The 20,256-nt window shown below is 39.5% G+C and overlaps 1 protein-coding gene across 4 annotated transcripts in view; it reads left to right on the top strand.

Moving 5' to 3' along the window:
• The window catches only part of map2k5 (mitogen-activated protein kinase kinase 5), a 103,012-nt gene that overhangs the window by 34,600 nt on the left and 48,156 nt on the right, over nt 1-20,256 (top strand). For 3 of the 4 annotated variants that reach the window (XM_061670447.1, XM_061670446.1, XM_061670449.1), the window contains 3 exons: nt 6,156-6,195; nt 9,015-9,083; nt 17,498-17,579. In XM_061670447.1, the coding sequence (XP_061526431.1) occupies nt 6,156-6,195; nt 9,015-9,083; nt 17,498-17,579 (191 nt within the window). The remainder of the gene's footprint in view (nt 1-6,155; nt 6,196-9,014; nt 9,084-17,497; nt 17,580-20,256) is intronic. The other variant, XM_061670448.1, reaches the window with a different exon arrangement.

Below are 20,256 nucleotides of genomic sequence, written 5' to 3'. Positions count from 1 at the left end.
GTAGGAAGGTCAGAAAATGACCAATAAAGGAGAGAAAAAAAGAGGACATCTGGAACAAATGGCGCTGAAAAGGGACCCCGGCCAGAGTCGTTTTTGTTTGTACTTCTCTAAGTTCTCAGTGGGACGTTTCCACTGAGAGTACTTACTAAAGTTGAATCTTTGTGAAATGCCATTATGAAGCAAAACATAAATGTTTTGAACAAACATAACCTCTAAAACGGTACAGTTGTTAAGATTTGTTTTAATTTAAATCTGTAAAGAGAGACTTCACTGTTGTGTCAAGATCCCAAACAGAAAAGGGGTAACTCAAACGTTTTTTATTTTTCTGAAGATATCGGTCAGCTTTTTATTTGAACACGTATAACTTCCTCCTTTCACGTACTTGCTCTTATTCTGAAATGCAGCCCTCCTTTTATTTGGTAAATGAGAGAACATTACACAGTTATGCTCATATGTTTGATTACCCACCCAGGCAGAATTTGTAAGATGTGTACAATTATTTAAAGAAAACATGATCAGGCTAAACACATTTAATTAAATTTTTAATGGGATTCAAGTTAAACTAAAGCATTTGAAAAATGCACAGTCATTAAACAAAACATAACCATAAAGAAAATGAGATGGTCCTTGTTCAGTCATCAGTCATATTAAAAAAAAAAATAAAAAAATATATATATACTGTATTTAGCAAATTCTGTAGGGTATGTAAACTTATGAGCACAACTGTACATATCAGCAGTCACATATTTGTTCAGTTCTGTGTTACTTGACAATAAATGCCAAAAGGTTTTTGAATTTGACTATTGATTACAAGCGTTCAACAACTAGGCTGGCAACTTAAATATATATTACAATAAATAGACACTAGATGATCGTACGCACCTCTGCTTCAAGAATTTTACTAGATCTGGATGTTTTGAAATTTTAGTTAAGTACCCCAGTGCTAGAGATTTCATTTTGGTGTCGTAGGTCCAAACCGTGATTTGTGGTTTACACTAAAAGGAGTTTTGTCGTTCCTGATCTGGGAAATCAGCCATGCTTTCAAATCGGGTCAATAAAGGGCCTACAATCTTGTCGTCTGATCCTGGCACAAGCTGCACACAGCAGTGTGTGTTGTTTATTTTAATTCACTCAAATACAAAAATGCTAATGCATATTATGTTAAAACATATGTGTAAAATTACAGATTGATTAAAAACAAATGTAGTACTATACGGACTACAGCATAACTTCATGAAGAAAAAAAATGATTTTAACGTCATACTTGGCTGGACACTTACCTGCTCAGTACTGCAGTGCGTTTACTAAGTAAAGGTAGACTTCACAGAAATACAGTGCCATGAAAAAGTATTGCACCCCTTCTCAAATTCTTATATTTTTGTATCGTTTTCCCACTTTAATGTTTAAGATTAAACAAATGGAAATATCAGACAAACTTAAAATGGTGATGTCATTTATTATGGAAAAAAAAAAAACTTCAAAGTCTTATAAACTCTCAAAAAAATAATACATTGGGGGAAAAAGAAAAATGTGTGCTGGATTTCTTATGGCACAAGTATGTTATCCTGTATTTTTTTCACATTGCAATATATATCGCGAGGTTACAAATAAATCGCAATGTAATTGTTTCCCCCAATATCTCCTCCTCCTGCATGATAGAGGGAGTGAGAGAGAGAGAGAGAGAGAGAGAGAGAGAAACTCCTCCCGCTGCAAATCACCTACAGCACCCCCCCCCCCTTTTTTTTTTTTTTACACACATTATCAATGCTGCTTCATTTGTCACAGGAAATAAAAAACAAGTTGTTCCTCCGAGTGAAATCACGTATGATTGGCCCAAAATTACTTGTGTGTTGGGGGGGGGGGGGTCAAAATTGCTTGCTTAATTTATTATGTTTTTATTTCACTCATTATTACAAATACAGTCATGTGCAAAGGTTTTAATAACTTTTTATGGAGTTAGCAAAGCTAACAATTCTGTCTGTCTAAACCCTGTTTATAGCATAGACATGAAGATACTGAATGTGCAAAGTTAAAAAGCCGGACTCCTTTGATTGTATAGAAAAACAAACTGTCATTAAAATGAAGTGCAATAATTGCAGTAGTAATGATTTATCCATGTTCTGTTTGGGAGTTGAAAGTGACCTACAATATGATTGGATGCCTGTTCCAACATAATTGACTGCTTCTTTCAGTAAGAGGGACATGCTATTTTCCCCAGCACCGTCACGTACATGCGCAAAAACATAAGCTCACCACAGACAGGCTAGTATGCTATTGTGTCTGGCCAACGGAGTGGCCACCACATACCTATAGTGATGCTGGTAAACTCCTCCCGCCGCAAGGCACCCACAGCTTTTCTTTTTACACGCAACATTATCAATGCTGCTGCATTTGTCACGGAAATAAAACCAAAAGTTGTTTCCCAAAGTGACATCACGTATGATCGTCTCAAAATTACGAGGGTGTGTGCGTGCGTGTGTATGTTGGAGGGGCTATACCGCTAATTGCAGATTGCCTGCTTAATTTCTCTCTTTTTCATTTCACTCGTTATAACAGTCACGTGCAAAGGTTAGCTAGTAAATCTATGTCTGTCTATCTGTCTGTCTATCTTTCAGTCTGTCTGTCTGGCTTTAAAATAACCCTCCCAACACTGTTTATAGCATAGACATATGAATATATGTGCAAAGTTAAAAAGCCCAGACTCCTTTAAAGAGGATTGTATAGGAGTACAATAATTGCAATAGCAATGATTTATCCATGTTCTTTTTGGGACTATGATTTTAAATGGGTAAATTGGTTTGTTTTACGAGAAAATACATTGCAAAATCGTGTGAATAATAATAAATGTTACCTTTATATTGTGATGATACACCTATGCAATCTTTTTTAAATGTAAATCATACGGTTGTGGTAATGCTAAAAAATAAGTGTTTTTTCCAGGGTAACAGGGTTAGGAGCCCTCACTATAAGAACTGGCTGCTGGCCCCTCCAAGTCGAACAAATGATCAAATAAAAGTAAAGCCTTTGTTTTGTTTTTCAAATTAATTTACCTGTTTTGCCACTGCTTTTTGCAGACAAACTTCACATTCTAACGTAAATGTCTGTTATTTTTAGCGATATGTTCATTGCAGCTTAATGCACTCGCAAGCAGCTGCTCTTATACAACCATCATTAGCTTCCAGCTTGATGTGTGTTAGGTATGTGCATAAGGTAATTAAGATAAAGGTACATTCAACTTTTAATAAAATTTGCAGCTTGTACCAGCATTCCTGACATGGTTATATATACAGTATAATAGAACTCGGGCCTTTAAATTGTTTAGCTGTAAATGTTTAGTGCACTTTAAAATGGAACCACAACTATGCACAATCATGTACAATCACAACAAGAGACCTGAGAATAATAACAATCATCTATTCATATCTGTGGTTATAACGTTATATTAAACACACAACCTGTGCACTAAGGCTAATGAAATCGTCATCGTTAGCCTGAAGATAATGTTAACGTTTACAGCTTTAACCAAGCCGTCGACGCTAATATTAGCAGCTAACCGAGATGACTGTTCTTTTTCATCAGAAATTGAATCAGCCACACAGTACTTCCTTTTTAGATGCCCGTGTATCACTGTCGTGCTGCCATGAAAGACGCATTCTGTCTTGCAGGTTTTGCATCACATTCCTCTTTAATATTCTTGGTGAAATGCTCGGCATGATCGACGACTGGTTAGCACGTCTGCCTCACAGTTCTGAGTACTCTGGTTCAAATCCGGCCTCGCCTGTGTGGAGTTTGCATGTTCTCCCTGTCCCTACGTGGGTTTTCTCTGGGTACTCCGGTTTCCTCTCACATCCCAAAATGTTTTTTTCATGGTAGGTTAATTGAAGACTCTAAATTGCCCGTAGGTGTGAGTGTGAATGGTTGTTTGTCTATATGTGCCCTCCAACTGGCTGGCGACCAGTTCAGGGTGTACCCCACTTCTTGCCCAGAGTCAGCTGGGATAGGCTCCAGGACACCCACGACCCAAGTGAGCTTAAGCGGTACAGAAGACGAATGAATGCTCAAACCTTCGGGCTCCGTTGCTGACGCTGGTTAGCTGTAGTTCTTGTCACACAGCTAACCCTGATGACCAATACTGCGCATGTGCGTCACGGCCAAAAGGACGATGAGCACGCCAACCAGCGGAAGAAATCAGGCACTTTTGAGAGGAAATCTGTTTTTAAAAAATAAACGATAGTGTCAGCCATTAAATAAATTTTGATCATCAAAGTCGTCTTGACTACTCGACTAATCTTGGCAGCCCTAGTTCATTATTATTGTATTGTACTGTATTAGTTTTGACATTTGAATTGTTGTAACACATCAAGCAGTGTGTTTAATTTACTGTCAACTCTAATTCATATCAATGTGTAGGAGAGAATATTAGGAACCTCTCTGTGTAATAGGATACATTTCACTTCAACAGCCTTTACAATTTACATCTACAGGAATTAAGACTCAGTCATTATTTCTGAATTTCTGCCACCCTAATACAAAACAAAGTTGCTAATTTGCAAATATAACCTCCCTGACAATGGACAACATTTAACTTGAACAGAAATTTTAAGGCTGTCGATTTATAATCTACCGAGGCTTAATAAAATGGCACTGACCAGTGAATGTTCTGACCACTTGCACACTATAATGATATCCAATACATGAGCTGTCTCACATATTGTGCCTTTGCAGTTAAGTTAATAATGCTCAGTTTTGATTGACACAGTCATTGATTTATTCTTTTATTCATTTAACAATACATATATAATTGTGAGATCTGTGGTCTCTAATATTTTGGTGACTTCAGTTGTGTAAAAAATTCTGATCTCGCTATGATGCAGTACAGTTTTATGACACTGCAAACTACAACCACAATAATAACAATAACAATAATAACCATTATTAAATGAATACCCATATGACAGTTTAAACCGTAAATCAAAACTAAACATTATCTTTGTAAATGCAGAATATTTCACACAGCTCTTGTATTGAAATCATTACATCGTGCAAGTTGTCTTAATGTGTCTGTCTATATACAGTACCAACCAATATTCCAGACATTCAAGCCGATTTCCTACAACATTTTTACACAGACCTTCTGTTTTGGTGCACTCAGCCACTTCCTTGGTGACTCAGGCTAGTATAATGGGAGGACTCCAGGTAGTTTGATAGCTTTTTAGGCTTCCACAACCTTCCACAATCATTCAGCATTAACGTTTCTACCCCTGCAATCTTGCCTCAATTAACATCCTTGTTTTAATTACGAGGCAGCAGCCATGCTTAGCTGATATTGATTGTTTAGAACAACAAAAAGACATCAACGGGAAAACAAGGACATCAGCCTTTCGTGAAATTGCTCTTTTGTGGAGAACATGACACCTAAAGATCAAAAACATTCTTGGGGCAAATATAAATTCCACAGTGTATTCATAAAGTCACTGTCATGTCCATATATTTGGCTATTCCACATTGATTTGTGTCAAATAATGGACATCTAGTGACTTCAAACACTCACAATGTGAAGTGGAACAATTAGGAAAATTAATTAAACTCACAATACTTTTGGTTAATGCCTTATGTTGCACTGATGCTGTTGATAAAGAGCTGGGACTATTTGGAAGTGTCTACCCAAGAAGCAATGTGATATTCCAGTCTGGGTGAGTGTAATCACACTTGCACAGTCTGCTCAGAATACTCACCGACAGGTGGGAAGGCAGTCATCACGATCAAATAAACCATGTGATAACTGGATCCACATCATCCCTCAGCACCAGGCTGCTGAGACCATATTCATCCTTGACAAATGTGTGGTGAGAGGTCATTATGTATTGTAACTGGTATACTAAGCTTCAAGCAGTGTAAGAAACACTGTAGACTGGCATTAAGGACTTGGATCATTAAATAATAATAGGGCTGTACTTGTTGGTTTTCTTGGCACTAAAAACTCAGGACTGTCTGGAACTTGCTGCATTGTGGCCAACTTGACTAACCTCATAACATCTTTTCTCATGGAGTTTCACTGCCTCTTACTGTCAATGTTGGGTTCCTAATTATAAGAGCCCTTTAAAAGAAAGAATAAAAAAGTATTTATTTGACATGCAGTTTTTTTGTCCTTCTAGAGCATATCATCTACTCGGCAAGCGTGTTTTAGCTGTCAAGGTGAGACTGACTATTAATCATAACACCATTTTTTTTCTCGAGGTTGAAATTATTTGCATATTTACTTTGACAAGTACAAGCCCAATTCCAATGAAGTTGGGATGTTGTGTTAAACATAAATTAAAACAGAATACAATGATTTTGCAAATCATGTTCAACCTACATTTAATTGCATACACTACAAAGACAAGATATTTAATGTTCAAACTGATAAACTGGGTGGCCAGTTGTCAGGGCGCCTCGGTGGGGCCGGCGGACCGCCCTGGGTCTCTCGGTGTGTGACGTGTCCCGTCCGCCGGGCTGCTTTCAGGTGGACCCCTGGGCCCTCGATTGATTGGGTGGGGTCCTCCGCCGCTGTGCGGCCATAGCAATTGCAGGACATTTTTGTCAGTCTTTGTGCATGTACAACCCCAATTCCAATGAAGTTGGGACGTTGTGTTAAACATAAATAAAAACAGAATACAATGACTTGCAAATCATGTTCAACCCATATTTAATTGAATACACTACAAAGACAAGATATGTAATGTTCAAACTGATAAACTTAATTGTTTTTAGCAAATAATCATTAACTTAGAATTTTATGGCTGTGACACGTTCCAAAAAAACTGGGACAGGGTCATGTTTACCACTGTGTTACATCACTGTGTTACATTACATTTGCATAATAGAGTTTTCAAGCACTTACAGATGTAGCGCCGAACTGTATTTACTGACATTGGTTTTCTGAAGTGTTCCTGAGCCCATGTGGTTATATCTTTTACACATTGATGTCATGTTTTTGATGCAGTGCCGCCTGAGGGATCAAAGGTCACGGCATTCAATGTTGGTTTTCGACCTTGCCGCTTACTTGCAGTGATTTCTCCAGATTCTCTGAACCTTTTGATGATATTATGGACCGTAGAAGATGAAATCCCTAAATTCCTTGCACTTGTATGTTGAGGAACATTCTCCTTAAACTATTCGATTATTTTCTCACGCACTTGTTCACAAAGAGGTGAACCTTGCCCCATCTTTGCTTGTGAATGACTGAGCAATTCAGGGAAGCTTCTTTTATACCCAATCATGGCACCCACCTGTTCCCAATTAGCCTGTTCACCTGTGGGATGTTCCAAACAGGTGTTTGATGAGCATTCCTCAACTTTCTCAGTCTTTTTTGCCACCTATCCCAGCTTTTTTGGAACGTGTTACAGTCATAAAATTCAAAGTTAATGATTATTTGTTAAAAACAATTACGTTTATCAGTTTGAATATTAAATATCGTGTCTTTTTAGTGTATTCAATTAAGTATAGGTTGAACATGATTTGCAAATCATTGTATTCTGTTTTTATTTGTTTAACACAATGTCCCAACTTCATTGGAATTGGGGTTGTACCTTCAAATTGAAGGGTTTATTTACCTGCACCTTTTCCCACTAAACTGCAGGGTCAGCTGAGTTCACTTTGGAAATGACAATGGCAATGGTAAACGAAAATGATTTTTTTTTTTATTTCAATGATGATGACATATTGAGGAAAAAAAAGTTTAACTAATTGAATTATAACTGGAACCATGAGAGAAAAAAAAATCGAGTTACCTAGGGCTGCACAATTAATCAAATTTTGATTGTTTTGGCTCCCACAATTAAATGAGCCTGATTGTCTGGAATTTTTTTACATTTAAAAGACGGGCACCGGTGCATATAAAAAGTGCTTAATTTGCAGCAGTGGCCGCAACCTAGTCCGCTGGCCACCATGGGGCGAACGCATGGTTAAGGCCTTCATTAAGCACTACGCTGCGGTGCAAACTTTAAAATAAAAGCCTAAAATGGCATTGATTTCCAGTGTAGTAATATATGAAGCATTTATTTTGAAAATCGCCCTCTTAGCACATTGGCGGAGAGGTGACATGTCACAGTAAGACACTATTAACAATCGTTGTAGCGGCTGTCTTGACTTCAACTTTTGGGCTGGCCTGACCGCAATGAAAAAAAACCCGGGAGTTAAGTTCTTTGCAGTTTGTGACTGTGCGAGACTGACCAATGGTCTAGCAGAACAATGAAGATGTACTGTCCTTGACAATTCACTATATTGACGACGAAGATTTTCAAATGCAATTCAAATTGCAGCTTAATGGTATTACCTTCTATATATTAACTGTATTTGCTTCCATTGTAATTTGTGATTGCACTTTTTATTAGCACATTTATTCAGTTAGCTCTGGCTAAAGTGAGAATTCTTTTGGGGTACATTTTGTTTTATGATGATTTATTCTTATTTTAAAAAAATAATATTTAACTAAAAACTATTGCATATTTTTTGTTAAAAAGTAATGCAATAAAAATGTATTTTTCCCTAACATGAGGAATAATCATGATTAATAATCGCGATTACAATATTGATCAAAAGAATCGTGATTTATGTAAGTAAGTTTGGATTTTTTTTTCTTTCTCCCTTAATAATAAAAACCTTCATTTAAAAACTAAATTTTGTGTGTACTTGTGTTGTCTTTGACTAATATTTTAATTTGTTTGAGAATAAACATTTAAGTGTGACAAAGATGCAAAGAAATAAGAAATCAGGAAGGGGCAAACACTTTTTCACTCCACTGTATACAGGGCGGGATGACCAGATGCTCACTTGAATGAGAAACAAAATAGGCTAATTTCAAGAAGACAAAAATATATTTAAAGTGTGCTGCAGTGCTTGAAACGTGGGGAATTTTGATGGAAGATGGAAGTAGACATGTTAATAAGACACTTGGGAACTTTTAAATTGTGGGGGAAAAGCATTATGTCTCTGGTAATGGCTGTATTTTCTATTTTGCTTTGTTCTATCAGGTAATTCCTCTTGACATCACTGTGGAGCTACAGAAGCAGATAATGTCAGAATTAGAAATTCTCTACAAGGTCAGTTTCTGTCTAAGGCATTTCATTAAACAATTTGAAGTCAATGTACAAAGCCAGATGTTTTTATGTTACATTTATTCCAAAATGGAATGAATTAAATTACTTTGCATGACATTTTTACATATTCATTATTGTATTGTTTTATTATTATATAAAATAAAATCACATGTACATACACTACTGTTCAGAAGATTGGGGTCACTCAGACTCTTGTGGACTGAGAGTCCTTCAGGACCTTTGGGCAAACTCCAGGGTGGCTGCCATGTGAAAACATTACAATGATTTGCAAATCCTTTTCAACCTATATTCAGTTGAATACACGACAAAGACGATATTTAATGTTCAAACAGATAAACTTTTTTTTTTTTTTTTTTTGTTTGGTGCAAATATACACTCATTTTGAATGTGATGCCTGCAAAACATTGCAAACAAAGCTGAGACAGGGGCATGTTTACCACTTTGTTACATCACCTTTAGGGTTGTGCACAGAGAATCAAGAACCGATTCAAACTGTGACTAAACTTCCGGTTATCCCAAAACCGTTCAAATTTAAAAATTTCGGTTCCCAGTTTCAAGGCCTAGTCCTCCAGCCGCGAAGAAGTGGTGAAAAGCAACAAAGAAGTGGCGAAGCGCAACGAAGAAGCGGCGTAAACCAATGAAGAACGCGTACAATGACGTGCTTGTGCCAAACGGCACCAAACAAAAGTGTGTCTTAACTTTTTTTAAATGAATGACCAGTCGCCTCAGTGCAACACTTGGAATAATCCATCAGCCGACACCGCGCGGAGCTTCAGTCAATTCAACTCTGTCAATGGGGTGAGTGAAACAATAAAATATGTCTTTGCCAACATTGAGACAGATAACAAGGTAAAAAGTTGCTTGCACTTTTGCACTGATGGTTATTAGTGTTTATTTTAGTCTTCAAACCAACGTAAGTGCCGATGACAAAAAAAAAAAAAAATTTTTACATTGGGCTAAAACATCACCGTAGCAACTTTACATCACAATGAATTGGGACAAAATTCACATAAACGTCTCACAGTATCACAAGCACTAACCTAGTGCCTCATCGGTGGGAAAGAAATCAGCGTTTTATAGCATTTGGTTCCATCCATCCATCCATCCATTTTCTGAGCCGCTTCTCCTCACTAGGGTCGCGGGTGTGCTGGAGCCTATCCCACCTATCGTCGGGCAGGAGGCTGAGTACACCCTGAACTGGTTGCCAGCCAATCGCAGGGCACATATAAACAAACAACCACTCGCACTCACATTCACACCTACGGGCAATTTAGAGGCGTCAATTAACCTACCATGCATGTTTTTGTGATGTGGGAGGAAACCGGAGCGCCCGGAAAAATCCCACGCAGGCACGGAGAGAACATACAAACTCCACACAGGCAGGGCCGGGAATCAAACCCCGGACCTCAGAACTGTGAGGCAGACGCTCTAACCACTCACCACCGTGCCGCCGCATTTGGTTCCATCCACTAATAAAAAAAAAATCGCCAGTGCCGTGTGAAGTTGCTTTTCGTGCCAAAAGGCTGAGTTCCGGTGCATACCCTTCAAATTAAAAGGCTACAAGCTTAAAACAAAAAGTCAAGTTAAAACTAGCACATATAAACCATTTGATGAAACATAATATAGGGGAAGCTATATAGTACTCATGGTGCTAGTAAATACTTATTTTAACAATGCTATATTTAACGTTTAGCTGAAACATTAATTAATGAATATTAAGTCAATTGGGTGAGTTCCAAACATTCCCTTTTAGTTCATAGGTTTGATATTGATACTGGTTGCAAATAAACTCAAATCAAATGTTCATTTTAGTCGATGCTGTGGGCTGCTAAGAAAATGGATGTTTATAATTTGGACACCCTATATTTTAACCATGCAAACATTTTTGACCCAGCCCCCTAAAAGAATCTGAATCGAGAATCGTTTGGAACCAGAATCAAACCAAAGAAGAGGAATCGGAACCCGAATCGCTCAAATTCAAACGATGCCCAACCCTAATCACCTTTCCTTTTAACAACAACAAGCGTTTGGGAACTGAGAACACGCATACCTAGATCAGACTGCATGATTTTATCCCAATATTGGCCCAATTTGCTGTTGCGGACGATTTTCCTAGATCGGGCCCGGCATATTTTGTCGGGAACGACAAACCTTCTTGTAGTGTGACATAATCCACGACCAACGATTTGGCTTTATGATGGATTTTTTTGTGTGGATATCTTCTGTGTAGTGTGACATATCAAGGACATCTCTCCGACAGCGCACTTTGACGTCGCCCAATAGAATTTTGTATTGTGACCGGTGCGTCGCCTCCTGTCCTTGCCGTTGTCAACATACTTGGTCGCCGTTGTTAACATTTATTCACACGCACAAACCCATGTTTACCAAAGCTTTATAGCATAATTTGACATAATGAGGGCATGTTCATGGACAAATGTTAGTGTAGCACTAGCTTGGTAGGCTACAGAACATTTTGTTGCCTGCTTGCGAGCCGTATTGTATTAAAAGAATGTGAACATACCTCAAGCAATCCTATAATGGATAGCTCAAAACATCATCTCTCGAGCACCCGTTGAGACTGCATGTTTTGTTTCCCTCTTTTTGTTTTTCCAACATTGCCACAGTGAGTTATTGTTTGACAACAACTTGTTGCTGCCATGGTAACGATTCTATCCGGTAACGGTGAATGGTGACACGTATTCTGGTTCCTCCTCCCCGACAGTGTTTGATTTGACAAGACAACGCCCAGTAATTGTTAAAGACGGGATATGGTGGTATAGGAATACATGTGGTCTAGTGTTGCCACTGTCTGACTGAGCTGCAGCAAGAATTTATGCCTGCAGTCTGACATACTGCAATTGTGAAAGACCAAATTTGGCTAGTAGTCTGATCCAGGCATAATTGTTTAAGCTTTGTTGGTGGAATTCTTTCGCGCTTCATAATGCGCCACACATTTTCAATGGGAGACGGGTCTGGACTGCTGGCAGGTCAAAAAACAAGTAATAAAATCAAAGTTACTATCCATTTTGTGTGCCTTATGAACCAATTACAGCAAAAAAGGTGTCACCAAAGGAAAGGCCAAGCTATCCCAGCTATCTTCGGGTTGGAGGCGGGGTACACCCTGAACCGGTCGCCAACCAATCACAGTGCACATATAAACAACAGTTCGCACTCACATTCACACCTATGGGCAATTTAGAGTCTTCAATCAACCTACTACGCATGTTTTTGGGATGTGGGAGGAAACTGGAGTACCTGAAGAAAACCCACTCAGGCACGGGGAGAACTCCAAACTCCACAAAGGCGGGGCCGGGATTTGAACCCCCCGGTCTCCAGAACAGTGAAGCAGATGTGCTAACCAGTCGTTCACCGTAGCGGCCAAAGTACAGATATCTAAAAAAAAAAAATCTACCAGTAATGAAGTACAAGTACTTCATTACTTCCCAACTCTGGTAATTACCCAATGAAACCAAGCAGCAGTGTGACGTTTAACAGTAAGTACTGATGCAAAAGCCAAATCAGTCTGATTTTATTGTATACCGTGTCATACCTCGCGCAGCTCTGGGCTTGTCTGATCACTGCTTAATTCACTTAATACCAACATACAGGAAAGAACTTGAATGCGCGAAGCCTATGGTGAAAACAGTGAAAAAGTGGACCAACGAAGCAAAGCTAGAACTTCAAAGCTGTCTCGACTGCACAGACTGGAATGCCTTCAAAAATTCAGCTGGCAACCTGGATGAATATAAGGACACTGTCACATCCCATATCAGTTTTTGTGAAGAGGTGTGTGTCCCAACAAAGTCATTACGCACGTTCAATAACAACAAACCGTGGTTCACTGACAAACTTAAGCAACTTCGCCAGGCTAAAGAGGAGGCATATAGAAGTGGGGATAGGGCCCTGTATAATCGCGCTAGAAACCACCTGACTAAAGAAATTAACATTGCAAAGAGAAACTATACAGTCAAGTTAGAAAAAAAACTGTTTACCGCTAACGACTCTAAATCAGTCTGGCATGCATTACAATCTTTAACCAATTACAGGTGACCAACCCCCCAAGATGAGAACAATAAAAGACTCGCCGACAACTTGAACACCTTCTACTGCGGATTTGTAAAGGACACTTTCACACCCCACACCCACCCAGCCGCACCACCGACCACCATCACACCTCTGACTTCTGCGTTGACCGTCCCCGAACAGGATGTGAGACGCATCTTCAAACAAGAAAAGATTAACAAAGTGGCAGGAAATCTGGGGGAGTTGAAGAATAAAAATCAATGCGAATGCAAAAAGGTAAACCACTTAATACCCAACTGGAGCAAAGAGCTCCACTGTTTGAGTGTCCTGGCTCCGTACACAATGATCAACAGCAACAGCAGTCACTGAGTGGGTGCAGATGTTTACAATATAAAACAATCAAATCCAGTCAAATAAAATAATACTGGATACTAAAGGCTTATATCATGTTTAAGTATATATGAATATAAATAGATTAATATAGCCATGGAGGAGTGGGGGAAACCCTACACCCACCCTCATTTTTTTACTTTCTTGTTCATTTTAATGCTTGGTACAACTAAAGGTACATTTGTTTGGACAAATATAATGATGACAATGAAAATAGCTCATGAGAGTTTAAGAGCTGATATCTCGTTATTTTCCATGGTTTTCTTTATAATAACCCGGCGGCCCAAAGAGGAAAAGGACCATTCGGATTGTTGTCAGCGCAAAGTTCAAAAGCCATCATCTGTGTTGGTATATTTGTGTTAATGCCCATAGCATGGGTAACTTGAACATCTGTGAGGGCACCATTAATGCTAAAAGGTACATACATGTTTACGAGCAACATATGCTGCCATCCAAGCCATGTCCTTTTTCAGGATGGCCTTACTTCTTTTAGCAAGACAATGCCATGCCACATTCTGCATGTGTTACAACAGTGTGGCTTCGTAGTTAGAGTGTGAGTACTAAACTGGCCTGGCAGCAGGGCAGACCTGTTTCCCATTGAAAATGTGTAACGCAGTATGAAGCTCAAAATATGACAACGGAGACCCCAGACTGTTGAGCAACTGAAGCTGTACATCAAGTAAGAATTGAAAAGAATTCCACCTAAAAAAAAAAAAAAAAAAAAAAAAAAAAAAGCTTCAGCAATTGGTGTACTCAGGTCCCAAGCGCTTATTGAGTGTTGTTAAAAGGAAAGGTGATGTAACATAGGGGTAAACATACCCCTGTCGCAGCTTTTCTTTCTTCTTTTCTTTCTTTTCATTAAATATCTTGTTTTTGTTGTGTATTCAATTGAATATAGGTTGAAAAGGATTTGCAAATCATTTCCAACTTCATTGGAATTGGGGTTTGTATAATTTTCTCTTCAATGTGATACTTGCCAAAACCCAGCATTTGCTGCTTTACGTATTTGTAGAGTTTCATATGTAAGGATCTCGTTTGATGTGCGTCCTGCGTCTGAGTCTGAGATGCACAAAAATCATCAGGGACGCACAAAGCATGTTGAATCTGCATCAAGGCTAGGGAGCAGGGTCTCCATCCCCAAGGCCCGCAGTTACCGAGCAGTGTGCCCAAACAAAGAAAGGGCAGGGGGGAGGGCTGGCCGAAGCCAGCCCGTTACTGGGGCGATACCAGGGAGGCAAGAGCTAAGAACTCAGAGGAGAGAAAAACACGAGAGAGCCAGAAGGCGGGAGTTGAGAGTTAAATAACCCGGGGTTGGGGCGTGTTCAAGAGGGATTGGCAAACTGGAGATAACCACACCAACCAGCTTGAATGTGGACTCCAATTTTGATAAAAGGGGTTTAAAATCATATATTAATATAAAATAACCTCGACTTGGTACTCTCTTACTCACAGGTCAAGCACATAAAATGTCTGTTTATACTTTAGTTTTGGCAAATCAACTGCTTATGGTCCAAATCACATTTCATGCTGCTTGGAGTCCATTCAAGATAAACAAATCTAAAAATCTCGCAATTGCGCTTGTAAAGTTGACACACTGACACAGACATCAAGGCATACTCACAACAACAATAGTTTGTTGCTGTATTTGCATCCCATCGTCGATCGGTTGGGCTGTTTTGAGTTCTAACGAAGAAAGGACTCTTTGATGACTGTAAACCAAGATTTCGAGGGGACCTGCTAATTAATTTATGGTCCACTAGAAGTCTTCTTGTGGGAGTCGCACAGCAGGGCGGCTTCGAAGGATGCAGTTTATCACACCGTGGGGAGTCACCTCAGTTTGCGGATGAGCATGTCCGATACATATCCAAATAATCGATTGTTTGATCGAATTTTCAGTCGGATTCTCGAGTACTAAAATATTAATTAACTGCATCCCTACATTCAAGTCTCCCATTATATTGTCATATTTCTTTCATAAAATCCTTGCGACTAAGCTGCAAAAAAATTCTCCTCAGAATTAGAAAGTTACTCCTCCAATGAAGAAATTATTAGCAAAACTGCTCCTCAAAGAAAAAATATTTTGAGCCTTGTATGTATGTGTTGCTGAAGTGCTTCAGCGAATCACTATCCACTAAAAGACAGAGTGCTATCCACTTTTCTTTATCCATGGCAATGGTCTTAGTTTTCCATACACTCTGCTCTTTTTTTACTCATACATTTTACTTACTTCATTAATCCCTCACTTCTTTTCAGGCTTGTTGAAACATTGTGGCCATAGACCAACTATCCAGGACTCAAGCCATCTGGACCATCCAATTTAGCACGGCACTCATCAGTGAATAAAGCTGTTTGAAAATTACTCTTTATACACACGAACAGAATTGTTGGTACCCTTCTGATAATGAAAGATAAACCCACAATGGCCACTGAAATCACTTGAAACTGACAAAAGTAATAAAAAATGAAGCACATTAAGAAAGGAACACCTTCCCTACTGTGAAACATGAAGGAGGCTTTGTTATGTTCTGGAGCTGCTTTGCTTGATCTGGCACAGAATGTCTTGAATCTGTGGATAGATTGAAACCTAAAGACTATCAAGGCATTCTGGAGAGACGTGCCGTCTAGTGTCATAAAGCTAGGTCACAGTTGTAGGTCATGGGTCTGCCAACAGGCTTATGACACAAAAGAACAGCTAAAAAACCCCAAGAATGGCTAAGAGTAAAACATTGGACTATTCCAAAATGTTCCTCTATGAGCCCTGATCTAAATCCTATTTAACGTTTGTAGAAGAAGCTCATCTGAACCATTCTGTCCGGAGAAGGCACCCTTCAAACCTGAGGCAACAGGAGCACTTTGCTCACAAGGAGTGGGCCAAAACACCAGTTGACAGGGGCAGAAGTCTCATTAATGGTTACAGAAATCATTTGATTGCAGGGCTTGCCTGGAAAGGTTGTGCAACAAAATATTAAGGATACCATGATTTTGTCCAGGACTGTTTCAAAAAGTTTTTTTTTTAACATTCTTCTCTTGGACCAAAATTTTAAAGGAGTGTCTGATTTTCATTGGCTAATTTATGTATTTTTTATTACTTTTGTTTATTATTATTATTATTATTATTATTATTAGTGGTAGTAGTCGTATATTTTTATGTATTTTATTTTTTATTTCAGGGAACATTGTGAGTTTTTCTGTCATTAACAGAAGGGTACAAACTGTTTTGCCCACGTGTATGTATGGCGTGTCTGTTCTAAAATGTATGAAGACAAAACGTTTCTACCGGTACTTGTGAAATTGGTTAGGAGTGGCCGAAATACAGCCTGACTACAAACCTGTGATGGAATCTTCATTGAGAGGTTCTTGGGTCTCCAGAGACAACAGAACTTTTAAATACTTGCAGTATAATCAGTGACTTTGTAACAGTTAAATGTCTAATATAAAGCAATTGCTTCACAGAAACCTTTCCCAATACACCCTTCCTAAAGAAGCCATTTTGTCTGAGTCACACACTAATTCGTGAAAAGTATGAGAATTTTCTTGAAATGTCTGAATACTTATGGCTCTGTGATATTTAAATTTTTCTTTTTTGATAAATCTGCAAAGATTTCAACAATTCTGTTTTTTTCTGTCAATATGGGGTGCTGTGTGTACATTAATGTAGAAAAATGGACTTTAATTATTTTAGCAAATGGCTGCAATATAAAAAAGTGACAAATTTAAGGCGGTCTGAATACTTTCCGTACCCACTGTACATTCTGATTAAATAAAAGGTAAGTATCACTTCATTTTGGGGCTGGAACGGATTAATTGTATTTCCATTCATTTCAATGGCAAACATTATCTCGGGTTAAGAATGTTTTGGATTTCAAACCGCAACAAATTAAGTTTGTAACTCGAGGTTCCACTGTATTAATATGTCCAAATGCACAATAATTTGGAAAACTTCATATATTCTGCAATTGTTAATTTTTATATTTTTATCACAGTGTGACTCACCGTACATCATCACTTTCTTCAGTGCTTTTTTTGTGGAAAACAGGATATCCATATGCACAGAATTCATGGATGGTGAGTTTTTCACATCAGCCACTGGTGTTTCTCTCACCTGTCCTCTGTCTCTCTCCCATGTATTCATTTACACATCTGCTGATCAAAAGAATGTCATGGTGTTATAAGATGCTTAGGATGGTACTGTGCTAAAAGCTACAAGGGTGTAATAAATCCTGACTTGAGTGGAATTTTGGGGTCTGTGTGTGCATGTGTGCACTCTGGTGTGTGTCAGTCGGTGTGAGAAGTCTGTTAGTAGTTGTGGATCTGTGTGTGTTAACAGTGTTAATGCATTAAATCCCCTGTTTCACACTTTTCCCAAACTCAACAAAGTATGTCTAACGGCTTGGCACTTGTTCTAAACCTTTAAAGTTTGTATATTTAAAAAAAATAATAATAAAATAAAAAAATTATAATTCTGAAGTTGTCGTTTTTAAATGAAATAATTTAGTTTTTAGGATAAATACAGATTTTTTTAAAATGAGTTTTAAAAATACAATAACTGTGAGTGCACCTTTTTAATACAAATGTGTGTATATATATATATATATATATATATATATATATATATATATATATATATATATCAGAATCATCTTTATTTGCCAAGTATGTTCAAAACACAAGGAATTTGTCTCCGGTAGTTGGAGCCGCTCTAGTACAACAGACAGTCAATTTACAGAACACTTTGGAGACATAAAGACATTGACAAAAAACAATTGTGCAAAAAGATGCAGAGTCCTCCAGCACTTAGAGCAGTTCGAATGACTAATATTGCAATACTCCAGTGCAATGACCATTGTGCAAAGGGCGCTGAGACTTCAAGGAGTGTATGCGGTTTAAAGTGACGAGTAGTGTGATCATCTGGGACAATGTTGGTTGTGCAAATGTTACAGATACTCCTCAATCAGTGTGCAAATGGAGCAGATGCTACTCTGGCATGAGTGGCCAGTATATGCAAATAGTGCAGCATGGCGAGACAACTACAGTGAGTGAACGAGTAATATATAATTGGCCCCACAGAAATGTGACAACGAACTCAAGTCAAAAAATTGCCATCTTATTGTAATGGAATTATAGGTTAGGTGTTTAAGAAGTTGATCGCAAGAGCGAAGAAGCTGTTGGAATGTCTAGTAGTTCTAGTTTGCGTTGATCAGTAGCGCCTACCTGAGGGAAGGAGCTGGAAGAGCTGGTGACCGGGGTGCAGACGGTCCGAGAGGATTTTGCACGCCCTTGTCTTAGTTCTGGCAGCGTGCAAGTCCTCAATGGTGGGTAGGGGGGTACCGACAATCCTTTCAGCAGTTTTGATTGTCCGTTGCAGTCGGAGTTTGTCCTTTTTTGTAGCAGCACCAAACCAGACTGTGATGGAAGAACACAGGACTGATTCGATGACCGCTGTGTAGAACTGTCTCAGCAGCTGCGGTGGCAGGCCGTGCTTTCTCAGAAGCCGCAGGAAGTACATCCTCTGCTGGGCCTTTTTGAGGACGGAGTTGATGTTGGTCGCCCACTTCAGGTCCTGAGAGATTGTAATTCCCAGGAACTTGAAGGTCTCGACGGTTGACACAAGGCAGCTGGACAACGTGAGGGGCAGCTGTGGCGAAGGATGCCTCCTGAAGTCCACGATCATCTCTACAGTCTTGAGCGTGTTCAGCTCCAGGTTGTGTCGGCCGCACCACAGCTTCAGCCGCTCCGCTTCCTGTCGATATGCAGACTCGTCACCGTCCTTGATGAGGCCGATGACAGTGGTGTCATCTACAAACTTCAGGAGCTTGACAGTTGGGTTCGCTGAGGTGCAGTCGTTCGTGTAGAGAGAGAAGAGCAGCGGAGAGAGGACACAACCTTGGGGCGCCCCAGTGCTGATGCTGCGTGTGGATGAGGTGGCCTCCCCCAGCCTGACCTGCTGTGTCCTGCCCGTCAGAAAGCTGTAAATCCACTGGCAGATGGCAGGTGAGAAGCTGAGCTGGAGAAGCTTGGTTGAAAGGAGTTCAGGGATGATGGTGTTGAACGCTGAGCTGAAGTCCACGAACAGGATCCTCGCGTAGGTCCCTGCACTGTCGAGGTGTTCTAGGATGAAGTGCAGTCCCATGTTGACTGCATCACATCATCCGCAGACCTGTTCGCTTGGTAGGCAAACTGCAGGGGGTCCAGCAGGGGACCTGTGACACTCTTGAGGTGGTCCAGCACGAGACGTTCAAAGAACTTCATGACCACAGATGTCAAAGCGACAGGCCTGTAGTCATTCAGACCAGAGATTGCAGGTTTCTTGGGGACTGGAATGATGGTGGAGCGTTTGAAACAGGATGGAACTTCGCACATTTCCAAAGATCTGTTGAAGATCTGAGTGAAGACTGGAGTGAGCTGGTCTGCGCAGACTTTGAGGCAGGATGGGGACACATGGCTGCCGCTTTGTTAATCTTCTGTTGTTTGAAGATGCGTCTCACATCCTGTTCATGGATGGTTAACGCAGAAGTCAGAGGTGTGGTTGTGGTCGCGAGTGCGGCTGGGTGGGTGTGTGGTGTGAAACTGTCCTTTTCAAATCTGCAGTAGAAGGTATTCAAGTCGTTGGCTAGTGTGCTATTGTTCTCAGCTTGGGGGGATCGTCGCTTGTAATTAGTCAGCGATTGGAATGCATGCCAGACTGATTTAGAGTCGTTCGTGCTAAACTGTTTTGCCAACTTTGCTGCATAGATCCTCTTTG

Source organism: Phycodurus eques, chromosome 2, assembly GCF_024500275.1.
Source record: "Phycodurus eques isolate BA_2022a chromosome 2, UOR_Pequ_1.1, whole genome shotgun sequence".
Taxonomy (NCBI): Eukaryota; Metazoa; Chordata; class Actinopteri; order Syngnathiformes; family Syngnathidae; genus Phycodurus; species Phycodurus eques.
This window is presented reverse-complemented; position numbering and strand designations above follow the sequence as displayed.